The sequence below is a fragment of the Naegleria gruberi genome (assembly GCF_000004985.1).
Source record: "Naegleria gruberi genomic scaffold NAEGRscaffold_65, whole genome shotgun sequence".
Taxonomy (NCBI): Eukaryota; Heterolobosea; class Eutetramitea; order Acrasida; family Naegleriidae; genus Naegleria; species Naegleria gruberi.
In genome coordinates this window covers 2,464-26,384 of record NW_003163262.1, presented here as the reverse complement: position 1 = coordinate 26,384, position 23,921 = coordinate 2,464, and the positions used below count along the sequence as shown (strand labels likewise).

General features: G+C 34.6%; 9 protein-coding genes across 9 annotated transcripts; 2 read left to right on the top strand and 7 right to left on the bottom strand.

Annotated features, from left to right (window-relative positions):
* Positions 1 to 48: 48 nt before the first annotated feature.
* On the bottom strand, positions 49 to 2,490 carry NAEGRDRAFT_81651 (uncharacterized protein; the record flags this gene model as incomplete). The annotated part of the gene is made up of 1 exon (XM_002670935.1): positions 49 to 2,490. The coding sequence occupies one exon, from the start codon at positions 2,488 to 2,490 to the stop codon at positions 49 to 51; it is 2,442 nt and encodes an 813-aa protein (XP_002670981.1).
* A 1,752-nt stretch (positions 2,491 to 4,242) lies between these two features.
* On the bottom strand, positions 4,243 to 5,773 carry NAEGRDRAFT_59545 (uncharacterized protein; the record flags this gene model as incomplete). Its single annotated transcript, XM_002670934.1, has 1 exon — positions 4,243 to 5,773. One exon carries the CDS (start codon positions 5,771 to 5,773, stop codon positions 4,628 to 4,630), a length of 1,146 nt encoding a protein of 381 aa, XP_002670980.1. The 3' UTR covers positions 4,243 to 4,627.
* Positions 5,774 to 5,965: 192 nt separating this feature from the next.
* Positions 5,966 to 7,142, bottom strand: NAEGRDRAFT_73919 (uncharacterized protein; the record flags this gene model as incomplete). The annotated part of the gene is made up of 2 exons (XM_002670933.1): positions 5,966 to 6,721; positions 6,768 to 7,142. The coding sequence occupies 2 exons, from the start codon at positions 7,140 to 7,142 to the stop codon at positions 5,966 to 5,968; spliced, it is 1,131 nt and encodes a 376-aa protein (XP_002670979.1).
* Positions 7,143 to 7,338: 196 nt separating this feature from the next.
* NAEGRDRAFT_81648 (uncharacterized protein) lies at positions 7,339 to 9,367 on the bottom strand. Its single transcript, XM_002670932.1, has one exon. The coding sequence runs from the start codon at positions 9,268 to 9,270 to the stop codon at positions 7,354 to 7,356; it is 1,917 nt and encodes a 638-aa protein (XP_002670978.1). The 5' UTR covers positions 9,271 to 9,367; the 3' UTR covers positions 7,339 to 7,353.
* A 246-nt stretch (positions 9,368 to 9,613) lies between these two features.
* On the bottom strand, positions 9,614 to 11,722 carry FM169 (uncharacterized protein; the record flags this gene model as incomplete). Its single annotated transcript, XM_002670931.1, has 2 exons — positions 9,614 to 11,378; positions 11,433 to 11,722. The coding sequence occupies 2 exons, from the start codon at positions 11,720 to 11,722 to the stop codon at positions 9,614 to 9,616; spliced, it is 2,055 nt and encodes a 684-aa protein (XP_002670977.1).
* Positions 11,723 to 12,088: 366 nt separating this feature from the next.
* On the top strand, positions 12,089 to 16,825 carry NAEGRDRAFT_73916 (uncharacterized protein; the record flags this gene model as incomplete). Its single annotated transcript, XM_002670978.1, has 1 exon — positions 12,089 to 16,825. One exon carries the CDS (start codon positions 12,089 to 12,091, stop codon positions 16,823 to 16,825), a length of 4,737 nt encoding a protein of 1,578 aa, XP_002671024.1.
* Positions 16,826 to 18,369: 1,544 nt separating this feature from the next.
* Positions 18,370 to 20,394, top strand: NAEGRDRAFT_81647 (uncharacterized protein; the record flags this gene model as incomplete). Its single annotated transcript, XM_002670977.1, has 1 exon — positions 18,370 to 20,394. The coding sequence occupies one exon, from the start codon at positions 18,370 to 18,372 to the stop codon at positions 20,308 to 20,310; it is 1,941 nt and encodes a 646-aa protein (XP_002671023.1). The 3' UTR covers positions 20,311 to 20,394.
* Positions 20,395 to 21,148: 754 nt separating this feature from the next.
* NAEGRDRAFT_73914 (uncharacterized protein) lies at positions 21,149 to 21,649 on the bottom strand (the record flags this gene model as incomplete). Its single annotated transcript, XM_002670930.1, has 1 exon — positions 21,149 to 21,649. One exon carries the CDS (start codon positions 21,647 to 21,649, stop codon positions 21,149 to 21,151), a length of 501 nt encoding a protein of 166 aa, XP_002670976.1.
* A 119-nt stretch (positions 21,650 to 21,768) lies between these two features.
* NAEGRDRAFT_73913 (uncharacterized protein) lies at positions 21,769 to 23,679 on the bottom strand (the record flags this gene model as incomplete). The annotated part of the gene is made up of 1 exon (XM_002670929.1): positions 21,769 to 23,679. The coding sequence occupies one exon, from the start codon at positions 23,677 to 23,679 to the stop codon at positions 21,769 to 21,771; it is 1,911 nt and encodes a 636-aa protein (XP_002670975.1).
* Between the last annotated feature and the right edge of the window lie 242 nt (positions 23,680 to 23,921).

Below are 23,921 nucleotides of genomic sequence, written 5' to 3'. Positions count from 1 at the left end.
GTAGTAGTGTTGGTGTGTTGAGGGGTGGTTGTATTGGGAGAAAGTAGATTAGGCCTTGCTTTGTGCTTTGGAAACTGGTTTTCTTGAGGCTGCAACGATGGCTTTCAGTAGTTTTCTTGGATCTACTTGATTTAACATCTTTTCCTCAGTTTCTTCATTTTCATTCATGGTTGAAGTGAGGAAGAATCCATCATCTTCAGTTTGCAAGTCATTCAAAATAATGATTTCAAAATCGCCCTCATCGTCTGATTCATCATCTTCTGATTGAGCTTCCTCCTTTTCCTCATATGAGACATCTTCCACATCAAATACCTCATCGGCATCTGCAATATCAATGCTCTCACTTTTTCCTTCGAGAGATGAAAGAATAGACGTCGTTCTTGACATGCTAGGTGTTCCGAAGGGTGACCATCTGCTCTTCCATCGAATAATTTCTGCTGTGAGCTTTTCCTTTTGTAATTGTTTATCTTCTTCAGTCTTTATCTTTTCTGATTTACTGAGTACCATATTTTCCAAAATACTCATAGCAGCTGACTGTGGATCCACTTGTTCAATAGCCTTAGCCACTTTGGTAGAAATTTCTGGGTTGAGTCTCTGCTTAAATCTTCTGTATTCATCGTCGAATCTTCGGATTTCAACAACTTCATCCTCCTTGCTCATTTCATCAAAACCTTGTTCTTCAACTAGGCTGCTTCTCCTCAAAGCAACATATGAATCCCTTTCAGTTTTATATTCCTTCCATCCAGCAAGACCTGCAGTCATAATCTTTCGGTAATAATTCAACCTTCTCATTCTCTTTTCCATCTTTTCAATTTCCACATTATTGATATCATCCATTGCTAGTGAATCATTTTGGAAATTGTAAACATTTTTAAAGCTGTTTTTTCTTCCTTGTTCATTCCTCCTCAGCATTGAAACTCTACTAGTTAAAACTTTCAATTCAGAAATAACTTCCTTATATGACATGTCCATATCATTATGTTGTTGATACTTAATCTTCTTATTTTGTGAATCAAGTCCATTAGGGAAGATTTCTAACAACTTGAGTTGTCTCATTGTCTCTCGAGTTGCCTCTGGAGACTCTTGTTCTTCTGGTATATCCTTGGGTGTATCCTCATCCTCTTGAACCTTGAGCACCGGTGTTGGTATTCTATCCTTATTGTTATTTTGTGGAGGTGGTGTTAACTCTGTATAGTCATTAATTCTCGAAATGTCTCTATCAGTAAATTTGAGTGGTTTTTTCCTATTCTCAATTACAGGGGTAAAGGAAAGCTCAGGTGAATTTGGTGTTATTGGAGTAACAGGTGATTCCTCAATTAGGTGCTGATTGCTATTACGGTGATGAGCAATGTTCTTTGTTAGAATTTGTAAGTCATCCTCTTCATCCTTTTCATTAGTTAGAGTAGTAGCTTGAAGATCGTTCAAAAATCCACCATTCTCAAGTTTAAGTTCTCTTGTCTTTGGTACGATTGGAACTTTTAGTGGTTTTTTGTCGTTGACACCTTTGCCTCTTTGAACTTTTTTAATTTTAAAGTAGGAAAGTGATGATGATTCTGGTGTGGAAGGAGTAATAACAGGGGATGAGTCGGATTTAAGACTAGATGATCTCGTAGTTGTTTGCTGGGTGGTGATTTGGGAAGGTATTTCGTGGAGAGCTGCTGTAGAAGAAGCATGATTTGTCGTTGGGTGGTGATTATTTGTCGTTGTTGATTCAGTGAAGGTACTCTTCTTAACTGAGGTTGGTCTTACGTGAGGTAACTTTTCCTCATTAAGGTGGCTATTATTATTAGTATTATTGATTGTCTGAGAAGTATTAATATTATTAGTAGAGGTTTGGAATGTTGTAGTTGAAGGTTGGTTATGGTGTGCGGGCGAAATTGTTGATGTGGAAGCCACGTGAGTGTTAGAAATACCTAATTTAGCAGATGGAGGTCTGCTAGCACCAAAACTTGATCTCAAGTTTCTTGTTGTTGTTATAGATTCTCTGTCAGCATTTGTGGGAGACATGATGTTGGGTTCAACTATTGAAGATACCTGTTGAGCAAGGTTTGGAAGTCCAACGAGCTCATTTATCACTTTTCTTCCCTTTGTAGAAGTTGCAGATGATGGTCTAGAATTGTTTCTTGATTGAATATCAGCATCTGAGAATAAACTATGAGTTTTGTTAACTGGGGGTGTAAGTGAGGTAAATTTGTTGAGGGATGTTACAGAGTTTTTGTTAGTAGTTGGAGGTATTGGAAGGGAACTATTAGGGCGACTTGATCCTCCTTCTATTCCACTAACAACTAGTGCATGTTTCTTGTGTGTAGGTGAAATACCACTAGAATTATTTAAAGTTGATGTTGCTCCCAATTCAACTGAGCCCATTTCCAAAGGACTTCTTATTGAGGGTGATTTTGGGTTGTTGATTCGAAGGGGATTCTTACGAACGGCAGTCATTTGATGATTTTGCCTATGACCCTTCTTGATGAGTGTTTGTTCTCCCAGCATCTTTTAAATTATTATTCTAAAATTTAGAGAGAAGTTGATGACTCGGTATTCCAAAAAGTTATTCGTGTTGTTGTTGTTTTGTTGTTGTTGCTGTTACTCTAATGTTTCATAAGGTTTGATGATTGAACAACTATTATTAAGAGAGTGATGATGTTTTTGTATTCTTTAAACAATAACAGGGCGAATATTGTATTAGTAGAGCAGAAGCAGCCACAGCACAATTTTCAAATGATTTCTATTCTTCTTATTGTTGTTGTTTATCTCGCTCAATGAAAGCAAAGAAAACCGTAGTAGAAAAACCCGGGAAAAGCGAGGTATTTTTTTTGATACTTGTTCGCTCCATTTGTTCTTCGTTGCTTGTTTGCTTGGACTGTGTTTGTTGTTGGTCAAAGGGAAAGTACAATTTTCGATAAAGTGATGATTTCGCTTTGAGATGTGTGTGGATTGAAATCAATTCACAGAAGGTGATGCCTTTTGAAATCTCGGCACTGAGTGCACAATCCAAATGCTCTGAACCTTGGTTTTCAAAAGGACAGAGGGTGATGTTGTTATATACCTGGATTTAAATTCCGTAACTTTGAACCAGTTTTGTCTCGTCAATATATTCTGCTATTCACTAACTTGGTCAATCATGATGACACAATCCTTTCGTCATCATCTTTGCCGTTACAAATATAAATTAATAATTTTGATTTTTTTTATCTTTAAAAAATTTAAACGAAGGCTTTGTGGGTCGTTTTTTCAATTTCCCTTCCATCATCAGACAACAAGAACGAGAATCAAATCCTTTCGGAAAAACAAATAGCACCCAATCCACATCCATAATAACCATGAGATCCCAACAACAAAAGCAGCAACACAATGATTCCGGACTCTTTTCCTCCTTGAAGAGTATGGCCAATGATTTGATTGGTAATTCTCCTTCTCATCACCAACAACACCAACAACATTCCTCTCAACAATCTGTTAAACGTTCGACCAATGTTTCCTCAACTCCAACTACTTCCACTCCACAAATTAATACAAATACCACCTCTAAAACACAAACTCTCTTCCCAAGTTATCAAACTCTTCAAACAGCACTTCCACAAGAAATTGAACGTGTTCGTTCTGTTCTTCAAAATTCTAATGCCACTCTCTCGCAATTAGAGCAGGGAGATCGTGCTCTTGATGATTTGGTTGTCTTGTTGGCCTCTCAATTGGTTCAACTCACTGAATTGAAGAGAGAAAACAGTCAGAAACTCATCCACAAACTCAAGCAACAAACAGGTAATAACAATTCTAACGTATCAATTAACTCACCAGTGAGTGCCAAATCACCAGTTTCATCCACATCGACCACTAATACTCCACAAGTTGTGAAAACCAACAGCTCAACTCCAACAACAGAAACTTCTGCTGCCAACAAGGGATTTGGAGCTCTTGCTAACAGATCCACTTCTGCTAAACCAAGTACTCCATCATCAAATGCTCCTGTGAAAACAACCAACGTTCCACCAAAAGCAACTAATCCACTCGAATCCATGTTGGATTGGCAAGAAAATGAAGTGGTTGTGGAGCCACCAAAACCTCAAGTCAAGGAACAAGAACTTTTCTCTATGGATTCATTCGATGACTCTTTTACACACTCTGCAAATAATACCAGCACTGTACCACCACCAGCAACTACTACTGTCACAATGGATGATGATATCTTGGGATTTGACAATGGTGCCACCACAACTGCTCCAGCAGTCAATTCTACTCAAAGTGCCGATGATATTTTAGGATTTGAAACTTCAGACAAACCAAAAGAAGGAGCATTCTTGGATGAATTATTAGGAACTGAAAAGAATGGAAATCAGGGTGTCATGATTGATTTCTCTGATGAAGGACAAAAGATTTATCAATCCAATCAAATCTTGTCAATGTTTGATAAGCCAGCCGAATCTACAACAGCCTCAATTTTGGATGCTGATGACATTCCAGTGGCTACCACAACAACTGTCAACTCTGTTGATGAATTTGATTTTTAAATGATTGAATAAAGGTTTTATTTTGAATCACATTGAGGAAATTTTTTCACCACAAAGTTTGAGCTTAAATTATGTGGAATTATATTATAGTTAATGTATTTGTACAATCATGTTTGAAATTATTATTCGAGACCGAAAAGTTTGTTTCCGAGTGGAGTTGGATTCATTCTATAACGTTCTAATGCCTTTCTGATAATCTTTCGTCTTATTTCCAATGAACTGTTACCTTGTTTAGTGGTTGGCTTGTAACTTGGGAACATTTTCAAGAATTGACACAATCTATATCTATCACTTTCATTTGGAGCTGATCCATGAGGCATACAAATGTCCCAAATCAACATGTCGCCTGCCTTGAGTGGAATTCTGACTGCCTTATTAAATAATTCCTTTTCTTGTCTTGAAAGTACCACAAATGATGAGTCTACATACTTATTGGCAAGTGTATTTCTTGTCAATTGAGTCCATTCCTTAAAAATCTTATTAAACTTTGGCACAATAATAAAACCTCCGTCCTGAGCTCTATTATCCACAAAATTAATCAAACCCTGAACTTTGACAATACCATCCTTATAATTTCCTCCTTCATTGAATTCTCCACAAAATTCTGGTAAGAAATAATACTCCCTTGGGAAGGATTCCTCAATTGGATTCTTGTTGTAAACATAATTCCAAGGATTTCTATCCAAATGAATATTTCTTCTAGATTTCCATTCTTCATTTTCAACAGTAGGTCTAAAGAATCCATATCTATCCATCGAAACCCACAAATCCTCATTTCCAATTATTTCTTTAAATGCATGATAGACATTCTCATTTTCTCTATTTTCCATTGCTTGTTTTGTAAACACTGGAGGTGAGCCAAGAATTCCTTCTTCTTTCATGGCTGGCCAATTCTTATTGGTCCAAGTTGACTTATCGAGATGAGAGACATTGCTCTTTGGAAGATCCAATGGATCTTTCATGAAATCTTTCGTATAACTTGCATTGTAATGACCAGATTCCAAATATGTAAAAATATCAGAAATGGAATTGTTGATTTGCTCTTGATTGAGAATTGAATTGAATACAACAAATCCCCATTCATTGAAAAATTCCTTGGCTTGTTCCATTTCCGTATGAGGATTAAAAGATTGTGCAAAGGAAGCAGTACTTTCGAATAAATCTTCGGAAGATGATTTTGCCGTCTTGTTAGGATCATGATCAGGTAGAGTGATCAACGGAATGGAATTTGGAATTTGAGTGTAAAGATCTGTTAGGTTTAGAGACATTTTTTAAAAGTTTATTTTTAAAATGAAAATTTTGAGTTTTTGTTCATTTTGAAATTGACAATTTTACAAAATTTGTAAACTTTTTATAATTACAATAGAATTTAATAAGGATTTTAATAATTTAATAAATAAAAAATGTCATCATTGAGTGGAGGGACTAAACTGACCACATTTTAAAAAATATTTCGAATATTATTGTACGAAAGGATTCGTCAAATTCAACAACCAACTACAATACGATTTTGTAGCATCTTCATCATCAAGTATCAAACTACATTCTCCTCTTCCTTCTCCACTTATTGGTCTAACAATTGTTTCCACATCAACTTTCAAACTTTCCACACAACAACTTTCATCAACAACTTGGACGCGACTTATTTCCAATGGTTGTAACTGTTGATTCAGAACTGGATAGGTAATATCCAACGTATGACTGTCAACAACATGTGCCACTTGTCTTTTTCTTAATTTTCTTGGTGGTTTCGGAGGATTCATCATTTCGTCTAAAATTTGTGGAAACTTGGATGATTTCGTCAGACCAATAGATTTTGCAATTCTTGTAATCTCATTGGAAGAAACTGCCCTAAACGGTCTCATACTAGTAATAACCAAAGCAAGAATTGGATATCTGGCCAAGTTTCGTCCAAATCTAATGGAAGTTTCGTTTCGTTCTTCCTCTGAAGCAACTTTGACAGCATAAATCATTCGAATGAGATTCTTCTTGGTGGCATTGGTTCGAAACATGGTCATGAGAGGTTCGGAATTCTTATTCAAAATCATGTTGGCTACTTCATTTCTAATAGTGTGGAAATCAAAGAAGAGTTTCGAATAGATTTCGTCTTCCGAGAGTGTGATTAATTGTTTAGCCTTTTGCAAATATTCTTCGATGGAAGATTCCTTGAGAGTTTTACGTGGTGGAATTTCAATAATGGTATAATTTGTTTCTTTCTGAATTATTAGAAACTTGTAGAAATAGTCATTATTCGAAACTTACTCTTTTCCTTTTACCACTATTTGGATTTTCATTCTTCTTTGGAGAGGTTGTTGTTATGACGTTCCAGCCTCCTTTCCTCTTACTTGAAATGACATCTTTGGCATTGGACGAAACTTGTGAAACTACAGACGAAACCTGTGGCTGATAAATTGGCACATTCTCTTCTTTGCAAGTAGATTCTCGTAAACAAAACAATGATTCAATAGCCTCCACATCACAACTCGAAACACTCGAACTGCTGAGTAGATAAACTTCTTCGAATGGAAGAATGAAGTGATGAGATGGAAAGGATGTGGAATAGGTAGTTGTTGTTGGTGAGGGAATGAAAGCCTTGTTATTGAAGGTTGTGGTTAGTTGGATAGTATTGGGTTGCATTTGTTTAGTTTGTTTTTTTTAACTTGTTTCGAATAGTGTTGTAGAGCTGAACGCGTTTTATAGTTTGAAAGAAAGGCTTTGAATTATTGGAGGCTAGCCTGTGAAATGAAAGGCTTTGTTTATTGGAGGCTGGTTGTTGAACTTTTGTGCTTTAATATTTCCTAATTTGGATGGCTGTGTTAATACAACAACAGGTGGAGGAGGAATAGATTTAAACTTTATTCAATCTTTCTTCCGAGTCAACCAATTCCAAACTATTAATGTTTGGCAACTCGAGTGAGGAAACTGATTCTGAATCTGTATTGTGAAGTTCCTCTTGTTTCTTGATATGAGTTTCCTTATATCTGGCAACAATAACAATAATGACTCCCATAATAATAAAGATACCACCCAAGACGACGAATGGACTTGTCTTTTCTCCTAAGAATGTCAAGCCAGTGATTAATCCAACCATTGGTGACATTGTGGAATAGAGACCTACAATGGTTGGTGTACTCATTGAGGAAGCTTTTGTTTGGAAAATGAATTGTACAGCACCGAATGGTAAACCAGCATAAATTAATCCAACTGCAGACATTAAATCAACCTTACTAAAGTTGATTGGTAAGAAGAAACATCCAACAAATAAGAGTACACCGTATCCATAGAAGAAGGACCAAAATGTGACAGTAATAGGAGGAACATTATTGTTCAGGAGTTTCTTTTGGGTGAGCAAGTACAATGAATTGACCAGTGTACTCAATAATAAGAATAAAAGTCCCAAAACAAATCCTATTCCAATAGAGCCAGAATCACTTGATTGAATTTGACCTGGATGATAAATATTCCAGTGATAGTGAGTTGGATCCTCAATTGTTGAAGTGTCTGGAATAAGGGTTGTGAAAGATTTTTCTTTCAGCAAGGCTGTTAAAATAATCATGGCAATAGCACCCATAACTGAGGTAATGACACCAACCAATTTCAATATCGACTTTGGTTCTCTACCCAACAACATGGAAAGTATACAAGTAATAACACTTGTGCAAGGTGAAAGTGAGCTACTCACGGTAGCATTGGTTAAATAATATCCTGTCAGGAAAGTGATTTGATTCAAAATAATGAAAATTCCACACCATGTTAAAGTTTTGGTTTGTTTCCACTTTGGAATTTTCCTCAATGCATAATCCACAATTGGGTTGGCATAAAATAAATAATAATTAGCTTGGTAATAATAGTAAAGTAGGGAATCTCTTTTTGAGGAAACAAGAATAGAATATTCTTCCTTTCTTCTTCTCAATTTTTTCTCGTTTCTAAATGAATAACTTCTATCAAAATAGAGCATTACTGGAAACATGCAAATGATCATAATTCCAACTCTGAAAACTCCAAAAATGATAGGTCTGAAAATCTTCATGGCATGTGGTGATAACAAGTAGAAACCACCAAATAAAACCAAATTACTAATGAGTAAAATGTGTGGTAAGAGTGCTTTGTAAATACTTTTGATATTGATCCAAATTGATTTTGGTGAGGATGAATAGTGATGAACAGTACTAACTGATTCACCATCGGTGTGATGTCCTTCATCAGAGTAAGGCTGATCCATACTCGTCTTACTTCCAAAACCAAGAAGATTGACAGTGTCTGAATGCTGTCCTACCAAACTGGTCATATCCAAAGATTCTCTATTTGATGAATCCACTACTAGAGTATCATGAGAGATGGCTGAGTGCTCCTTTCTCAATTCCGAGAGTGAAACTGAACTCTTCATTGAAAGTTTTCCAGGAATCTGTTTTTGTTTTGGATGAAATGATGGTATTCTATTCAATGAAGCTCCATTTTCCACAGTGAAATCCTCTTCCTCCTGTTCAGCCATAGCCAATTCGTTGGAACACCACGATTTAGTACCATGCAGATGTTTAGTTTTGCTGTTAATATTATCCATTTCTATTTCTTCATCTTCCATACTTCCAAAACTAGGTTCACTAGCAGTAACTGGTAAAACACCAACTTGTTGTTGTGAATGGTGTGTTTGCTTTTGTATCGGAAGAGTATGTTTGTTGTATTCTTGATGATTCTTCTTTTTACTATTCTTCCTTCTCCTCTTTTTAGGATTACTTTCATAGTGATGATGAATTGCAAAAGGCATGTTGTTATTATTGTTATTATATTAATTAATTTGTTATTAGGCTTATTTCAGAGTCCGCGCTAGTTTCTTGCTTCAGCAGTTTTCAGTTTTTGTGTTTTTTTCTCTTCAACAATGCAGATTCTTTTATCGCGATTTTTTTCTTTCAATTTTGAAGCTGATTACAAATTAAGCTTTATGTATTATTGGCACCAGAATTGGAAAAGTAGCTGTTGTGTATGGTTCGGTTTTGGAAATATTATGAAGTAATGAAATTGAGTATTAATGAGTAACATGTTACTCAAACACCTCTAATGTTGAAAAAAGTGCAAGGGTTGGCAGTACTGGTTAATTCATATTTTATTTTTTAAAGTATTTCACAACGTTTAAAGAATGGTTTTTTCGGTGTTGATTCCTTTTGAGGTGGATGGTAAACAAGACTGTTTGGTTGAGAGCCAATGTGGCTCTTTTCTTCCACAGAAACAGATTCAAGCTCCCTTTCTTCACTTTTGAAGGTCATTACTACAGAGGAGCCAGAGCAATTATCAAGACACCACTGAATGGTTGTCAGATCGCCACCTCCACAGGAAAGTATCTTATTGTTAACAGAGAATTTGACAGCAGTTACATGGCTACAATGTCCAATATAAGAGACATCTTTGGCTCCAATTGTCGAGCATGGATAATTGTAAAGACTGACTTGGCAGTTGTCAGTTCCAACCACAACAAGTTTTTTAGACAAGTCAACATCAACACTGTTAATATCTGATCCATCCATATCTGATTTCCATATTCCTCGAACATTATAACCAAGGGTACAATTATTGGTTTGCCATTGAATGTCCTCAATGTTTGGATTCATTGATTGAGCCATTGAAGGAATATCCCACAACAAAATCTCATAATCTCCACTGTTACTCCTTATGTATTGATTATCTTTGGAAATATCAATATGCTTAACAAATGATGAATGGCCTTTCAGCTTTCCTATCAAATTATATCCCTTCTTGACATCATATACATAGACGTAATTATCATGACTTCCAGCCACCAGCAATGAACCATCATGTGAATACTGCAAAGCAGCAATCTCTTCAATAGAATCCTTTCTGTTAACTATTGGATCCTCGAATATCTTATTCTTTGAAAATCTGAGGACAAACAGGGATCCCTCCTTTGTTGTGGTTGCAATGTGGAAATGATCTGGAGAAACTGCCACAGCTCTCAATTCCAAACTTGTCACTCTCACCTGTGAAATGTGCTTTCTTGTTTCAGTATCCCACACAATGACTCTGCCATCATCAGATGCAGTTGCGAAAAGAGAGCTGTTCTTGAATGTGGCTAATCCCCATAATTCCTTCAAATGATTACCAAAATGAGATAAAGAAATGAGAGTATTAGTGGACTTGTTGAGAATTCGCTCTAAATCACCATTTGATTTCGAAACAAACACAATATCTCCTGATTCGTTTGAAGCAACATTTTTAACAGCTGATCCCACTTGTACAGAGGATGTTTCTGTAATTTGATTATTCTTTGAAAAACTCCAAAACTTGACAACACCGTCCTTTCCTCCCGAAACAAAACCATTTCTAAATCTTGACACCGAATATACAGCTCCAGTGTGAGCCTGCTCGTGAGCATGAACAATATTATTTCCAGTGAAAATGTAAATACTCCCATCCTCAACTCCCACCACAGCGTTTCCATTATCGTCCAAACAAATGCAATAAACATTTTGAATTGATCCTTTTGGTCTGAAAACACAATTTTTCGATTGCAAATTAGAGACTGCATAATATTTAAAAGTATTCTTTCCACACAAGTACAAATTATTGTCATCTTTTGAAAAACATAAAGCATATACTTCCTCATTAGTTCCTTTCACATTGGCAAGACATGTTCCCTTATTCCAATCATAAATTAAAATAATGTTCATTTTAGGACTACCACCAACACAGGCTAGTAAGGATCCTTCGGTTGAAAAGCAACAAGTTAACACACCTCCATTTTTGAATTGGGTGTTTGTTTTGAGTGCCTTAATTGGACCTGCCTCAGGTTGGTGACTGTCCCAAATGTAAATCATATCGTCCTTTCCCATTTGCCCCGAAGCAAAGTATCTACCATTTGGACTGTTGTTAATAATAGGGTGTCAATAATATAACAATTTGATATCAACAACATACTGTTTAGCCAAAGCAACAACATCATCATCATGCTTGCAGAATACCTTTTGAGTGTTATCCTCAACATTAAGCACTACCCCACAACCAGCAGCAGGATAGACTAAATGCTGTTCATCATCAACATGAAACACGTTTCCATAACAACCCTTCTTTGAGCATCCATGAATATATTCAATCTTTAGCTTGGATAATGGCTTCTCAGGATTTGATTCCATCAATCCCGATGAGTTTGGAGGTGGATGAGTTGTTTTCAAGAACCTTGGATATTTATCGATTTGTTTTGAAGACATTTTTTTCAGTTTGGTTGTTTTTATCTCTGCTCAAATATTTGTACTTTAAGTTCATCTAATTTTGGCGGGAGAGCCTTATAGGTGATGTATAATTAATCTCTTTCTGATGGCATAATTATACTCAGAAAATTTGTCATCTCCATTATATTTAATAGCATCACCAGCAATACATCATCAACACTACTTTAACAAAAAGGAATTTAAGAACGCGTACAGTCAACAATTTCTCTTAATGAGTTCAGAAGTACCAAAAGAGTGTTCAACTTCTCGGAAGGAACTTTAAAAAAATTGCCTCTGCTTAAAAAAAAAGGTTCACTATTGTATTTTGCAAAATCATCAAAAAATTATTCGTAGATATTAGAAAAGATGGGTTCAGCCTGTTCAACACAAAAGCAATTGAAGAATGTTGAAGAACCTCAAAGGTTTTCCACTGAAAAACCAAAGAAGGTGCTGAGATCGAGTGTTTCAAAGAACGATCAAAAGCAACATACCGAGGCAAAGAAGGAGGAGGTAAAACAAGCTTCGTCATCATCGCTATCAGCAGATAAATCCTCTCATCATATTCAAACAAAACAAGAACAAGATCCTGTAAATACATCAACTGAGGAAAAAAAATCCTCAATAGCAGAAAAGAAAGTATCGAGAGCTCTTTCAAAGTATGAAAAACGAGATGAGCAATTGTTGTCAACTTGGGGAAAGTGGCTCAGTTCTGATGAGACCAACAAGTATGTGGCCAATGATGATGTTTACTATTTCGAGATGAATAACTGTTTTCCTGATTGCTTTTTCTTGGATATTGAGGGGGGTGATATTGATATGGAAACAATTGTTTTTGTTAGGGTGAGAGGATATTCAACAGTAATTGCAACCATGATTCAACAAGTGGATGATAAGAATGACAAAGCCGTTCTAACTTCAATTCAAATTCCGAAATCTATTGAATCTGATAAGGTTCTCCTTCCAATCATTCAAGCACTGGTAGAGGCATTACCAGAGCAATTAGAAAAACCATTCACAATTACTGAGGAGAGGAGAAATTACTTTATTGAAGGCAATGAGGACTTTAAAAACTTGATGCAACACACGGAAAATGCATTAATTAGTATTGAGGAAAATCACACAATTCCTTCTGATTTCAAAGGAAGTATTTACATGAATACTTGTATGGGAATGCCTCTCCTTCATTTTGCTGTGGGTAAGAACAACATGAAAGCAGTGGATTCGTTATTGCAACTTGGGGCAAGTCCATCACAAAGAGACACCAACTCAAATACTGCTCTATTTTATGTAACGAGTTTGGAAATGTTGAAAAAATTGGCAGAACACATAGATATTGAAACTGATCTGTTTAGACCAAACAATAATGAAGAATTGATTTCTCACAAATACAGTTCCCTTTACTCGGAAGATGGTGAGTTAGCTTACAGTCTAGTTCAAGAACTAGCATCATTGGCAGGAAAGACTTCAAGTCCATACGAATCAATTTTAAAGCTATTCTGGGGATTGGATAAGCAAAACACAACAGCACTTCAAATATTAGAAAAGCTTTACAAAAAGAAAGCAGAAAAGCAGAAATATACCCAGGATTTTAGAGCTCTCTACTTTAATGAAGCAGCTCAATGGAAAATCAGACTCGATCTATTCAAACCTGAAAATGTTAATATCGTTGAGGATAGATATGGTCTCACTCAATTAGAAATGGCTGTATTGGATGAAAACATCCCTCTGATTAGTAGTTATGCAAGTATTGGTAAACCTGAAGCTTGTAGGCCATTTATTTTGAACTACATCAAGAGTGTGCATGTTGCCAAGATGTTACACAGGTTTTATCCTTCCATATTTGAAAAGAGAGAAGCTGAAAATTCTTCTTCTCGTTCCGCCTTATCTACAATTATTCAAAATATGAGGGCTGGAAACATTCCTCTCGTTACATTTTTAGTGGAAACGCACAATTTCAAATTATCGACCACTGAAACCGTGCAATTAATCGAGTTAAGCCTCAATTCAAGAGATGTTGAATTACTAGAACTTGTGGAAAAAGTAATATCAAATTCAACAAACCTAATAGGTCAACTATTACTTAAAAACAATACAATACCTTCCAAAAAGTTGCATGCATTTGAATCCAACAAATTCGAGCAATCTCCATTGGAATACATTCTATCAGTCCATTCTGACATTCCTCACGCAGTAATGTTACAACAAGTAATTTGGAGTAGAGTTAAAGAATTGTGCTCCGAAGGTGATGAATTCAGAACATCCCTTAAGAATCAATGTGGTTACATAGTTCAACAATGTCTTGTAATGAGAAAAATTGAAATGTTCAAAGAAATAGTAACATTCCTGAAAGAAATTGGTTTGAATCATGATGATTTGAAATACAAATTCGAATCGAACTTTACAAGCTTGAAGCAAAGTGATATGATTTATAATGCCTTAACAACACTTGTTTATTGCACAAGTAATCTTGCAAGTATTCTCACAGAGGATTTCTTTACTACAGTTGCTCAGGTTTCCTCTGATGACGGTTCTGATGCCCCAATACTTCATATCCTCATGTGTTTATTTCTTAAGAAGGCAGAGTTCAAGGTTGTTTCCAAGTTATTGCATCCTCAATTTAAAGTTGAAACCCTTGATGGAACGATTACTGTTGTCGATGATGACATGAGATCATGGATTAAGAACTGGGTTGTTGGATGTAGTGATTCACAATTTCTAAAAAGATACCTTTTAAAACCTTACGAACATGCTGATGTCAAGAAAAGTACAAAAAAGCAAATTGAAAGAAATACCAGTTTTAAGTTGGAGATGCCAAATATTAGAAGATACATTTTGCTCTTCTACATTGACAACAATTATGTTAAGGAAAGGATTGAAGATGAGAATTTTGAAACACCTAATGCATTTGAGATTTTGGAAGAAGCGGCAAAATGCATTAAGGAGTGTATAAGGAGCGAAGAGCTGGTGCAGAAGGAATTTTTGAGAGCGGTAACTGCAAACTTGGGATATTTGCAAGATAGAGTGGGTAATGATAAAGATTTTTGGATGAGAGAACAAGTTTTAATTGAAGCAGAGATTTTGAAAGCATGTTTGGGGCTTTCAACTCCTGATTTTTCCAAATTCCAAGACCATTCATCCATTTTGGAAAAATTTGCCAAGTACTACAGATTGCACAAGAAAAACCTTTCAATCGAACAGTATATGAAAGAGTTTCTTACTGCAGAATTCAAGAATGTGCTTCTTTTTTGCTTGTCGAACTCTTGCCTTCATTTACTTACCCCTACACTCTTGAACGACATTATTACACCAGCAAAACAGTTGAAGATTTCAAAGTTTTTATACAGCTTTGGAACTTTCAATGAAAAGAATAGAAAAGACATGGATAACCTCCAGGAATGGATAGGGTCTTCTGAAAAGCAGCCTCAATTACTCTCACTGCTAAAAAATGCTATTAGTGTGGGCAATGTCAAATGCACTAAAAGGCTGATTTCCTCTTTTATGAATAAGAATTTACAATTAAGCATTGAAGATTTAACTTCTATCACGGAATCCATTTTATCAGTTTTTAGAGGTGGTTGCGACAAATTATTATCATCCCTCATATGTGAATTCATTTCAATGGATCAAATATTGGCCATCAAGAGTGACTCCAATGAAACACCGCTCCATTCTATATGTTATGGTGGGTGTGTTGAGTCCTTCCAATTAGTCCATAGCTCTTTAGAAATATCAGTATTTTCGAAAATGTTTTTAGACACATCATACAAGGCTGGAATGTCCAATGAAATTAATGAGTCGGAAGATGAGGAGCTACCTATTGTCTACCCAACTCATTATTTAGCTTACCTCTCTGGAAAAGTTGCAATTAGAAAGCAATGTCTTTCAGTCCTCAGAGATCTTTCATCGAAAGGAATGGTAACAAATCTTGAGCTTTTTGGAGATTGGTCAACTAAAGTTGGTGCTCTCAACATGATCTTAAAGCATAATGAGGAACATCCAGATGCTCCACTATTGAATGTCGAAATCGAACCATATTCATACCATCTTCTCATTAGGAGTTATTGGATGAAGTATTACATAGATAACTCTGAGAGCTTTAGATTCGATGACAAATTCATCAAATTATTTATTTATCATTTTGTAGCCCAAAAGAGTATTCCTTCTCCACACTCTGAAATTACCGACAATATGTTGTTTTATTGTTTCTCTGGTAAAAGTGCAACTCCAAGAAGCTATTGGACTAGTTTCTTTGAGGCTGTTATCTACACTTCTGCCTACGAGAATTTGACAATTTTCTTCTTTACATCAACTCAACAGGGAAGAATTCAACTCGATGAGGATTCTCTTCTTCGACTTTTTAATCTCTATCACAAAACTATCAAGTTAAGTGGAAGTAATTTGATAGAAAAAGGATTATTTGAAATTTTAACATGTGGAGATGAAATAGCGAGCAATATAATTACAATGAGTATTCTTCTCAATAGAACCAAATTAAGCAAGTTTATTTTAACAGTCATTGAAGATACACCCGGCTTAAAGGCAAAGATTTTAGAAGAGAGAAAACAATTATTCGAACAAATGTCTTCCATAATGCATCCAACATTGGAAAATAAGGCTGCCGATCTATTTCTTTGTTTCTTTGATATTAGTGCTTCTCTGTACGGTACAGAGATGCAACATCTTTCATTTGAATTTGAAACACCAAGAATTTCCAAAAACATCTCTGATGACATGATAATTGCAACCTCTATTGGTAAGAGTATTAGGAATTGGAAAATGGAAAGAGCTGTTGATCAATTCATCGAGCACATCAAGGAAGAAACCGGTGTTATGTTTACAGTAACCTTCTTTCCATCTCTTGAGGATCTAAGCACACCGATGGCTCAAATAATGACAGGAACTACTTGTATTTCCTGCATAGTAGAAATTGTGAAGCCATTATTAGAAAAGAAACTTCCTCTGAACGCTTTGTCCATTGTAATGAACGCAAAACAACAAGATTTCCATTCAAACATTAATGAGAATACTTTAGAAATCAAATTGAGTTTATCAAAGGAAGATGAAAATACATTAATTGTAGCTCCTATCACTGAATCAAAATAAAAACTCAATTCTTTATGATATGTAAGGAAATACATATTCACCTAAATCAAAGCTATTGATTCTAATAATGATAAATCTACAACTGTTAAATGTTCCTTCAATACGAGTCAACATCCACATCATTAGAAAAACAGGTTAAATAAATTAAATTAACAACTTCCAAAAAATCATGATATCAATCCCTCCTCATATCATGAAGAGAGAAATCATATTTATATGAAGAATAACCTCAACAAATCAGATTTATTTCCACAAATATTACTATTATAATGATGATAAATAACAATGATGATGGTTGGTAGTTGTTCCGATGATGATGTACCAACTTGAATTTTTCCAAATAATAAAATAATTTCCAAATCATGATGAAGAATTAAATTCCAAAAATTACTATTAATACTATTATTTAAATGATGATGAGATGATGTGGTGAAATTCTTGGAGTTAATAGATGTGAAATCACTCCAAGAATCAGCAGAGTGATGTACCTGATGTTGATCCAATATTTTTGAAACTTGTTGATGATAATCCACCAATAAATTGCTATTATTACTACTTATGATGATGTTGAGATGATGTCGTGAAAGTTTGGTGGTTTCATGATGTAAAACCACTCCGAGAATGTCCACAGACTATTTGTTGAATATTTTTGATAAATTAAAATTACAAAAAATTTTCATCATCAGCCAAGCAAACGAGAGGTTTCATCATTTGTTTATTACCAAAGGCTGTTCTTCATCATTGTGGAAAATATTTTCAGGATAAGACGATAGGATAATATGGAATGTGTGGAAATAGTATTGTTGGATTTTAACAAATGAATTACACTTTTTAAAAGGCGATTATTGAATTGACGGAAAAATTTGTTGAATTGGAGAAGTAGCACCATCTTATAGTATCACCATTATACTACAATCAAGTGGTGCGACTCTTTACTTTAAGAATATTTTCATCATCAATTTTATTAATTTTAATATTTTCATCATCCAGAGCAACAAAAACATCATAGGCATGCTCTAAATTGTTCATTAGTATCACCCTGGAAAGTTTCAAAACTTTCCATCAAATGGATGAAGTTGGAGAAGATGAAAGTAAATAATTTTCACATAACATTTGCACCTTTTGGAAACTTGGTCAATTTCGAGGAAGACAAAGATTTACTATTGTACCACATCAGCAAGGATGTTTTGGCAATGTTTTTCGAACAGTTTCTAAAGATTGCCAAATTGAATTTTCACATGCTTCCTAACATTAATCATTCATCATCTACTTGATCGTTCTTCATCAAGACATGAATAAATACGTCTCTATAATGTAATCTAACACTACTGTTCATCTTGTTCTTTTAGTTCAAAAGTTGGCCAAGATATTCAGCAACCTTCCACCATCAACATTCTACCATGAAATTTCCTTCAAGAGATTCTCTCATTTATTTTTTATTAACTCCATATCCCTATGAATGGTTTTTGAAATAATTGATTGGATTAACACTTTATCAATTCAAGTTCGTGTTAATTTCCAATTTACAAAAAAAATTAAAAAAAATGAAAACACTTGCCAACAAGGTTCTCTCATCATCAATTATTACTGCTTCTCGAGGATCCTCATCATCTCTCAAGAATGGTTCTATTCTTGTTGGTGGTAGTTGTGGATTGATGATGATTAATTTTAATTCCGTACCACTGATCAATGTCGGAAAGCATCATCAATTAAACTTTTCAATGGAAATTGCAAATAGAAGAAATTATCATACAACAAGTAGTAAAATGTTCTTTGATTTGAAAAAGGCTAAACAACAAGCAGCAGAGAAAGCAGTTTATTCCGAACAAGAACAGAATGAATTGATCAAAAATTATCAAGTGCTTGAGGACAAATTTAAGAAATTAACTGAAAATATTATTGAATATCGTAGAAATCATCCTACTCCTGTTCAATTGGAAACTAATCACTTATTTGTTGAAGTTTGTGATATCATTAATTTTTGTTACAAAACCTTTCCAAAAACTAATGATCCAGTTAACATGCAAGTTAGATTCTTCAAATCAAATGTTGGTATGAAGTCATATGTCTTGATGAAGAAGGTTGAATTGTTAATGTTAAAGATTGTAAATCAGGAATGGTTCCCAGTTGAAACAATCAGAACTCAATTCAATGAGGAAAATATCATGCGATCCCTTTCTGCTGTTTATCCTGCTGATACACCTGTTGACGATACACTCTTCTTGTTTGCTGCTTATGATGCATCACTTTCTTATGCAGCTTACATTCCAAACATTAGAGATATGGTGAGACCAACCACAAAAGAAAACGTAATTGCTGCAGCTTTATTCTTGTTTAATAGATTGAAGGATTTCCCAATTATGGCTGGTGAAATGAGAAATTATGCAGATCATGTCTTTTCAGATTACGAAGCAGCCAAATTGGCCTACACTACTGCAAAGCCAATTGAAAATGAACCAGATTTCCATTATAATGCTGATAAGAATGCTTATTCTTACTTGGGAAAGACATTCACAGAGCACGAGTTTGATTGGTTCGAAGATATTGAAACAAATATTCCAATTCATCTTGGAAACTTTATCAAAGCTTTGAAGGTTGCTGCTCATTTTGATGGTGATAGAAAGCAAAGTATTGATATTTTAGATGAATGTATCAAAACTGATCCAAAGAATATTTATATTCACTATTTGAAGGCATCTTGTTTGGACATTCTCACTAGTTCAGAGACAGACCTCAATGTTGTTCACAATAATTACTCAGATGCTATTCATCATTTGGAGAAGGCATTGGCCTACCTTGCAAATACTCCAAAGTTACCTCTCCCTACTCTTGCAAAGACCAATTTTTCACATGAAACTGAAGTACCAGAAAAACAGGTTGAAAGAATTAATGATCTCAAATTCACACCAATTAGTTTGATATCGGCCAGTATGTATGCAAGAGCTGCTGAATCTGGAGTTTCAATAGATTTGAGACATATTTACGGTGCAAAGGGGGCCGATTTTGTCAGACAAGCTGAATTATATTCGAGGTCACCTAATGGACCTTATTTTTATATGATTAAGGGAGGTTGCTATTATGCTTGTGACATGTATGAATTAGCAGTCAATGCCTATTCTTCTGTTGAAAGATTTGAATCAGTTGTGGATCCAAGTTTTGTTATTGATTCTCTTTGTTATGCTGCTAATGGAATGATTGCTCTTGGGTATTCTGATAAGTGTTTAGAAGCAATGGACTTTTATATGGAAAAATATGATAATGATGCCAGATTAGTTTTCCAAAAGATTCTCTGCAAAGATTACTTGTGTAGATCAAAGGATGAATTGAGACAGGTTTTGAAAGAATTCGAACAATTAAAGGAGAGCATTCAAGATTTGAAACTCACCAATCCATACATTTATTCAAGAGTTAACGTGCAAACCGATGCAAGAATTAACGAAATTTTGGCAGCTATCAACAATCCACAAGTTGCTGAACGTTGGTAATTAAACTAAAATGTAACCAATTGTTTCAGAATATTGGAAATCTTTCTTAATACTATTACTGAAATAAATTAAACAATGCAATATAGGTTTAATTAGCAAATCTTGGTTTAATCCAAAGCCATATCTATACATTAATCCAATTTTTTCCATTGATTGAGCATCTCCTAATGCATCTCCTTTCCAAAACCAATTCAATGCATTGGAATAATCGTCATCCAAGTAATAAACATTTCCACATCTATAAATTGCATCCATAGATCCATTATCAGCAGCTTTTTTATACCAATATAATGACATCTCTTGATTTTCTTCAACTCTTCCTGTTTCATATAACCAACCAAGAAGTATTTGATAATCCGAATCTTCACCTTCGGCAGCTTTTTTAATCCAATAAAAAGCCTTTTCCAAATTCTCTTCCACTCCATTACCTTCAACATACATCCTTCCGATAATTGATTGAAATTTAACACAGCCTTTCTCAGCTCCTTTGAGTCTCCATTCAAATTCCTTCTGTGTATTATTTTCGTCTATCACCAATTTCCTCTATTAATTTAAATATTTGTTCGGGTTCTAAATTTGCATCATTTTCACTCTTTTCGAATAGAGTAATTAAATCCTCAAGATTCAAGTCGGTATGTTGATGCATTTTTTTATTTATGTTATTTTTATTTTTCTTGTTATTATTGGAAAAGATTGTAATCGCATTTCTCAAATTCTGAAACTGTGTTCAAAGAATCAACTCATATTATCGAATGAATTCATTTTAAAGAGTTTTATCATCAAGAGTTTTTTAAGAAAGTATTTTTATTGACCTTTAATCAAACCTTGGATGTTATTTTCATAAACTGCTTAGCATGTTGTTTAATTGTTGGCCAATTTCCTTGAAGTTTGGTCTATTGGATGGTACTTGATCCCAACATTGTTGCATCAATTCAATATATTCAGAACATACTCCAGAGTGATTCAATCCACCACCACTACTACTACTACTTTGGTATGGTTTTACAAATTCATCAATCCAACCTTCGAATTCTTGTGAATTATTCCAAGGTATATTTGGTCTCTCACATTTTAACACTTTTAATGGAATGGAAAATGCAAATTGTTGGGAATCTCTGGAACTGTCTAAAGAACTATTGGGGGAGAATTTTGTCATTTTGGTAGAATATGTTGGTGAATAAGGTTTTTCCTCAAAGAATAATTCATACATGATCATACTATAGCTGTAGACATCCAATGAGCTTCCAATTTCGTATCCACTTCCAATAATTTCTGGAGCCATGTAAAAAATTGTTCCAAGATTCATTGTCATTGTTGAGCTTCCAGAGTTGGAAGTCATTTTGGATAATCCAAAATCGCAAACTTTAGGTTTCATATCTGAATCTAATAGAATATTTCCAGGTTTTAAATCTCTAAATTCATGAATTGTGGTTCTTTACCATACAATAATTTTAGAACTTACCTGTGAATGAGAGATCTAGGTTTAAGGGAATGCAAATAATCCATTCCACTCGCAATTCCTTTCAGAATTTCTATCTTACTTTTCAAATCTAGAGTTCTTCTTCCACATTTTGATTGAGCAATAATAGCATCCAAACTACCATTCTCCAAATATTCAACAACCATGTATTTGTTAGTATTAGAAAGGGAAACTCCGTAAAATCTCACAATGGAGGGATGTCTCAAACTATTAAGAAGAGATGCTTCATGTTCAAATTCATCTTCTGAAATGTCAAAACTATCTGTCTTGATACTCTTCAGAGCTACAGTAATTCCATTCCAACTAGCCATGTAGACTGTACCCATGGATCCTTCACCAATTCTTTTGACAATTTCAATGTCCTCAATTGGAATGATAATGTTGTTCACATTTTTGGCGAGTAAATTGATAAGAAGTGGTGATTCATCTCCAAATATAAATTGCTTATCAATCAATTTGTGTGCAATTCTCTTCTCCTTCTTTTCTCTTTTATAGAGCTTGACCAAAGCTTGTGTAATTTTCACACATGACACCAAGCCAACTCCCATAAATATAAAGAGAATAAGAACACCAAACACTACTGCAAGTATTATAGCTGTATGACTCCTAAAGGTGCATACATTGGTTGAGCTATCGAATGCATAGTCGAAAGGACACCTTTCAACACGTATCCCAAATTCGAATGTAAAATCTCTATCAGAAAACGCAACACTTGCATTGAGGATATGTTCCATTCTATCATTGGGTGCCTGTACATAAACATTCAAAAATGTATTGCTATTTACATCAAAGGGATTTGTAACAATATTATATCCACCACTTGATAGCAAAGAAATGGAGGGAGCAATTTGAGAACTTTCCAATGTATTATTGAAAATGTCAATTAAGGAAGTAAACTCTATGGATATTGTCTTTCCAGGATAGACGGAAATGATGTGATATTCATTCGAATCAAATAATGATTCTCTATCTGTCATAATTCTCCATTTCACTCCAATTAATTCTCTACTTCCAAGCCCGTTCGATTTATATCTTAAAGGAATTGCATTACGAAATTCAGGTGGAATCTCTTTAAAGAAAATATCACTTCCTGAATAGCTTGCTCTATTGTTACTCATCAATAAAGAAGCTGAAAAAATACATCTATTAAAGCAAATGCCACCTTTCACTGCTTGATTTCCATTTATGACTGATTGACTAACAAATTGGCCATACCCATCAACAGAATAAACAGCCCCTCCATTTCCACATTCTTCTGGATTGTTACAGTCAAATAAACCTAAAATTGCTTGATTGGAATCTAAGGTGGAGTAAGAGTCAATAAATGTTGTGCTTTTCACATAGATTGCACCTCCATTGGCTGCCTTATTCGAAATGTATCGATTATTGGTGGAAATAATTGTGGTAAACTCTGAATAAATAGCTCCACCATATTGTGCTGTATTCTCTACGAAGAGACATGAATCTACTTTCAATATATTAGATCCAGTTGTAACTTTTGGTCGATTCACCACTCGTAAAGGTTTCAAGTTTCGAATAAAATTGCACCCAATCAGTTCAATGGATGTAACATATTCCATTGAGAGTGCATTCGAATTATATGAAAAATTACCACGAAATATCCTAACCTTTGATATTCCAACAATTGATAATGAACTATTCGTTGTAAATATAGAATTATCAAGTATTAAACTATTCATTCCAACAACATTCAATGAAGTATTCACAAATTTTGAATAACTCAATTCTGCACTCAATCCAATTCTTATGTCCATACCAGAATTTTCAATATTGGACGAAATTATTAAAATTTGTCCTGCTTCGCTCGTGATTCCACTCGAAACTATATTCGAATTTGAAAAATTCAATCCATTAGCAGATACAAACATGACACAATTATCCAAGGTTGATCGGAGAAAATAATTTCCTCCAAAACTATTAAATGCTGATTGTGAAATTGTTGAATTTTCAAATTGCACCTCATCATAGGAATTAATTGTTAGTTTTACAATGTACGAATCTTTAAAATTGGCTTTGAGTGTGTAAAATGATGAATTTTCAATAGTAGTCGATTGAAAGTAAAGATAATTCGAGTTGGATTTAACGAAAGTTTCCTAATTTTCACATTTTC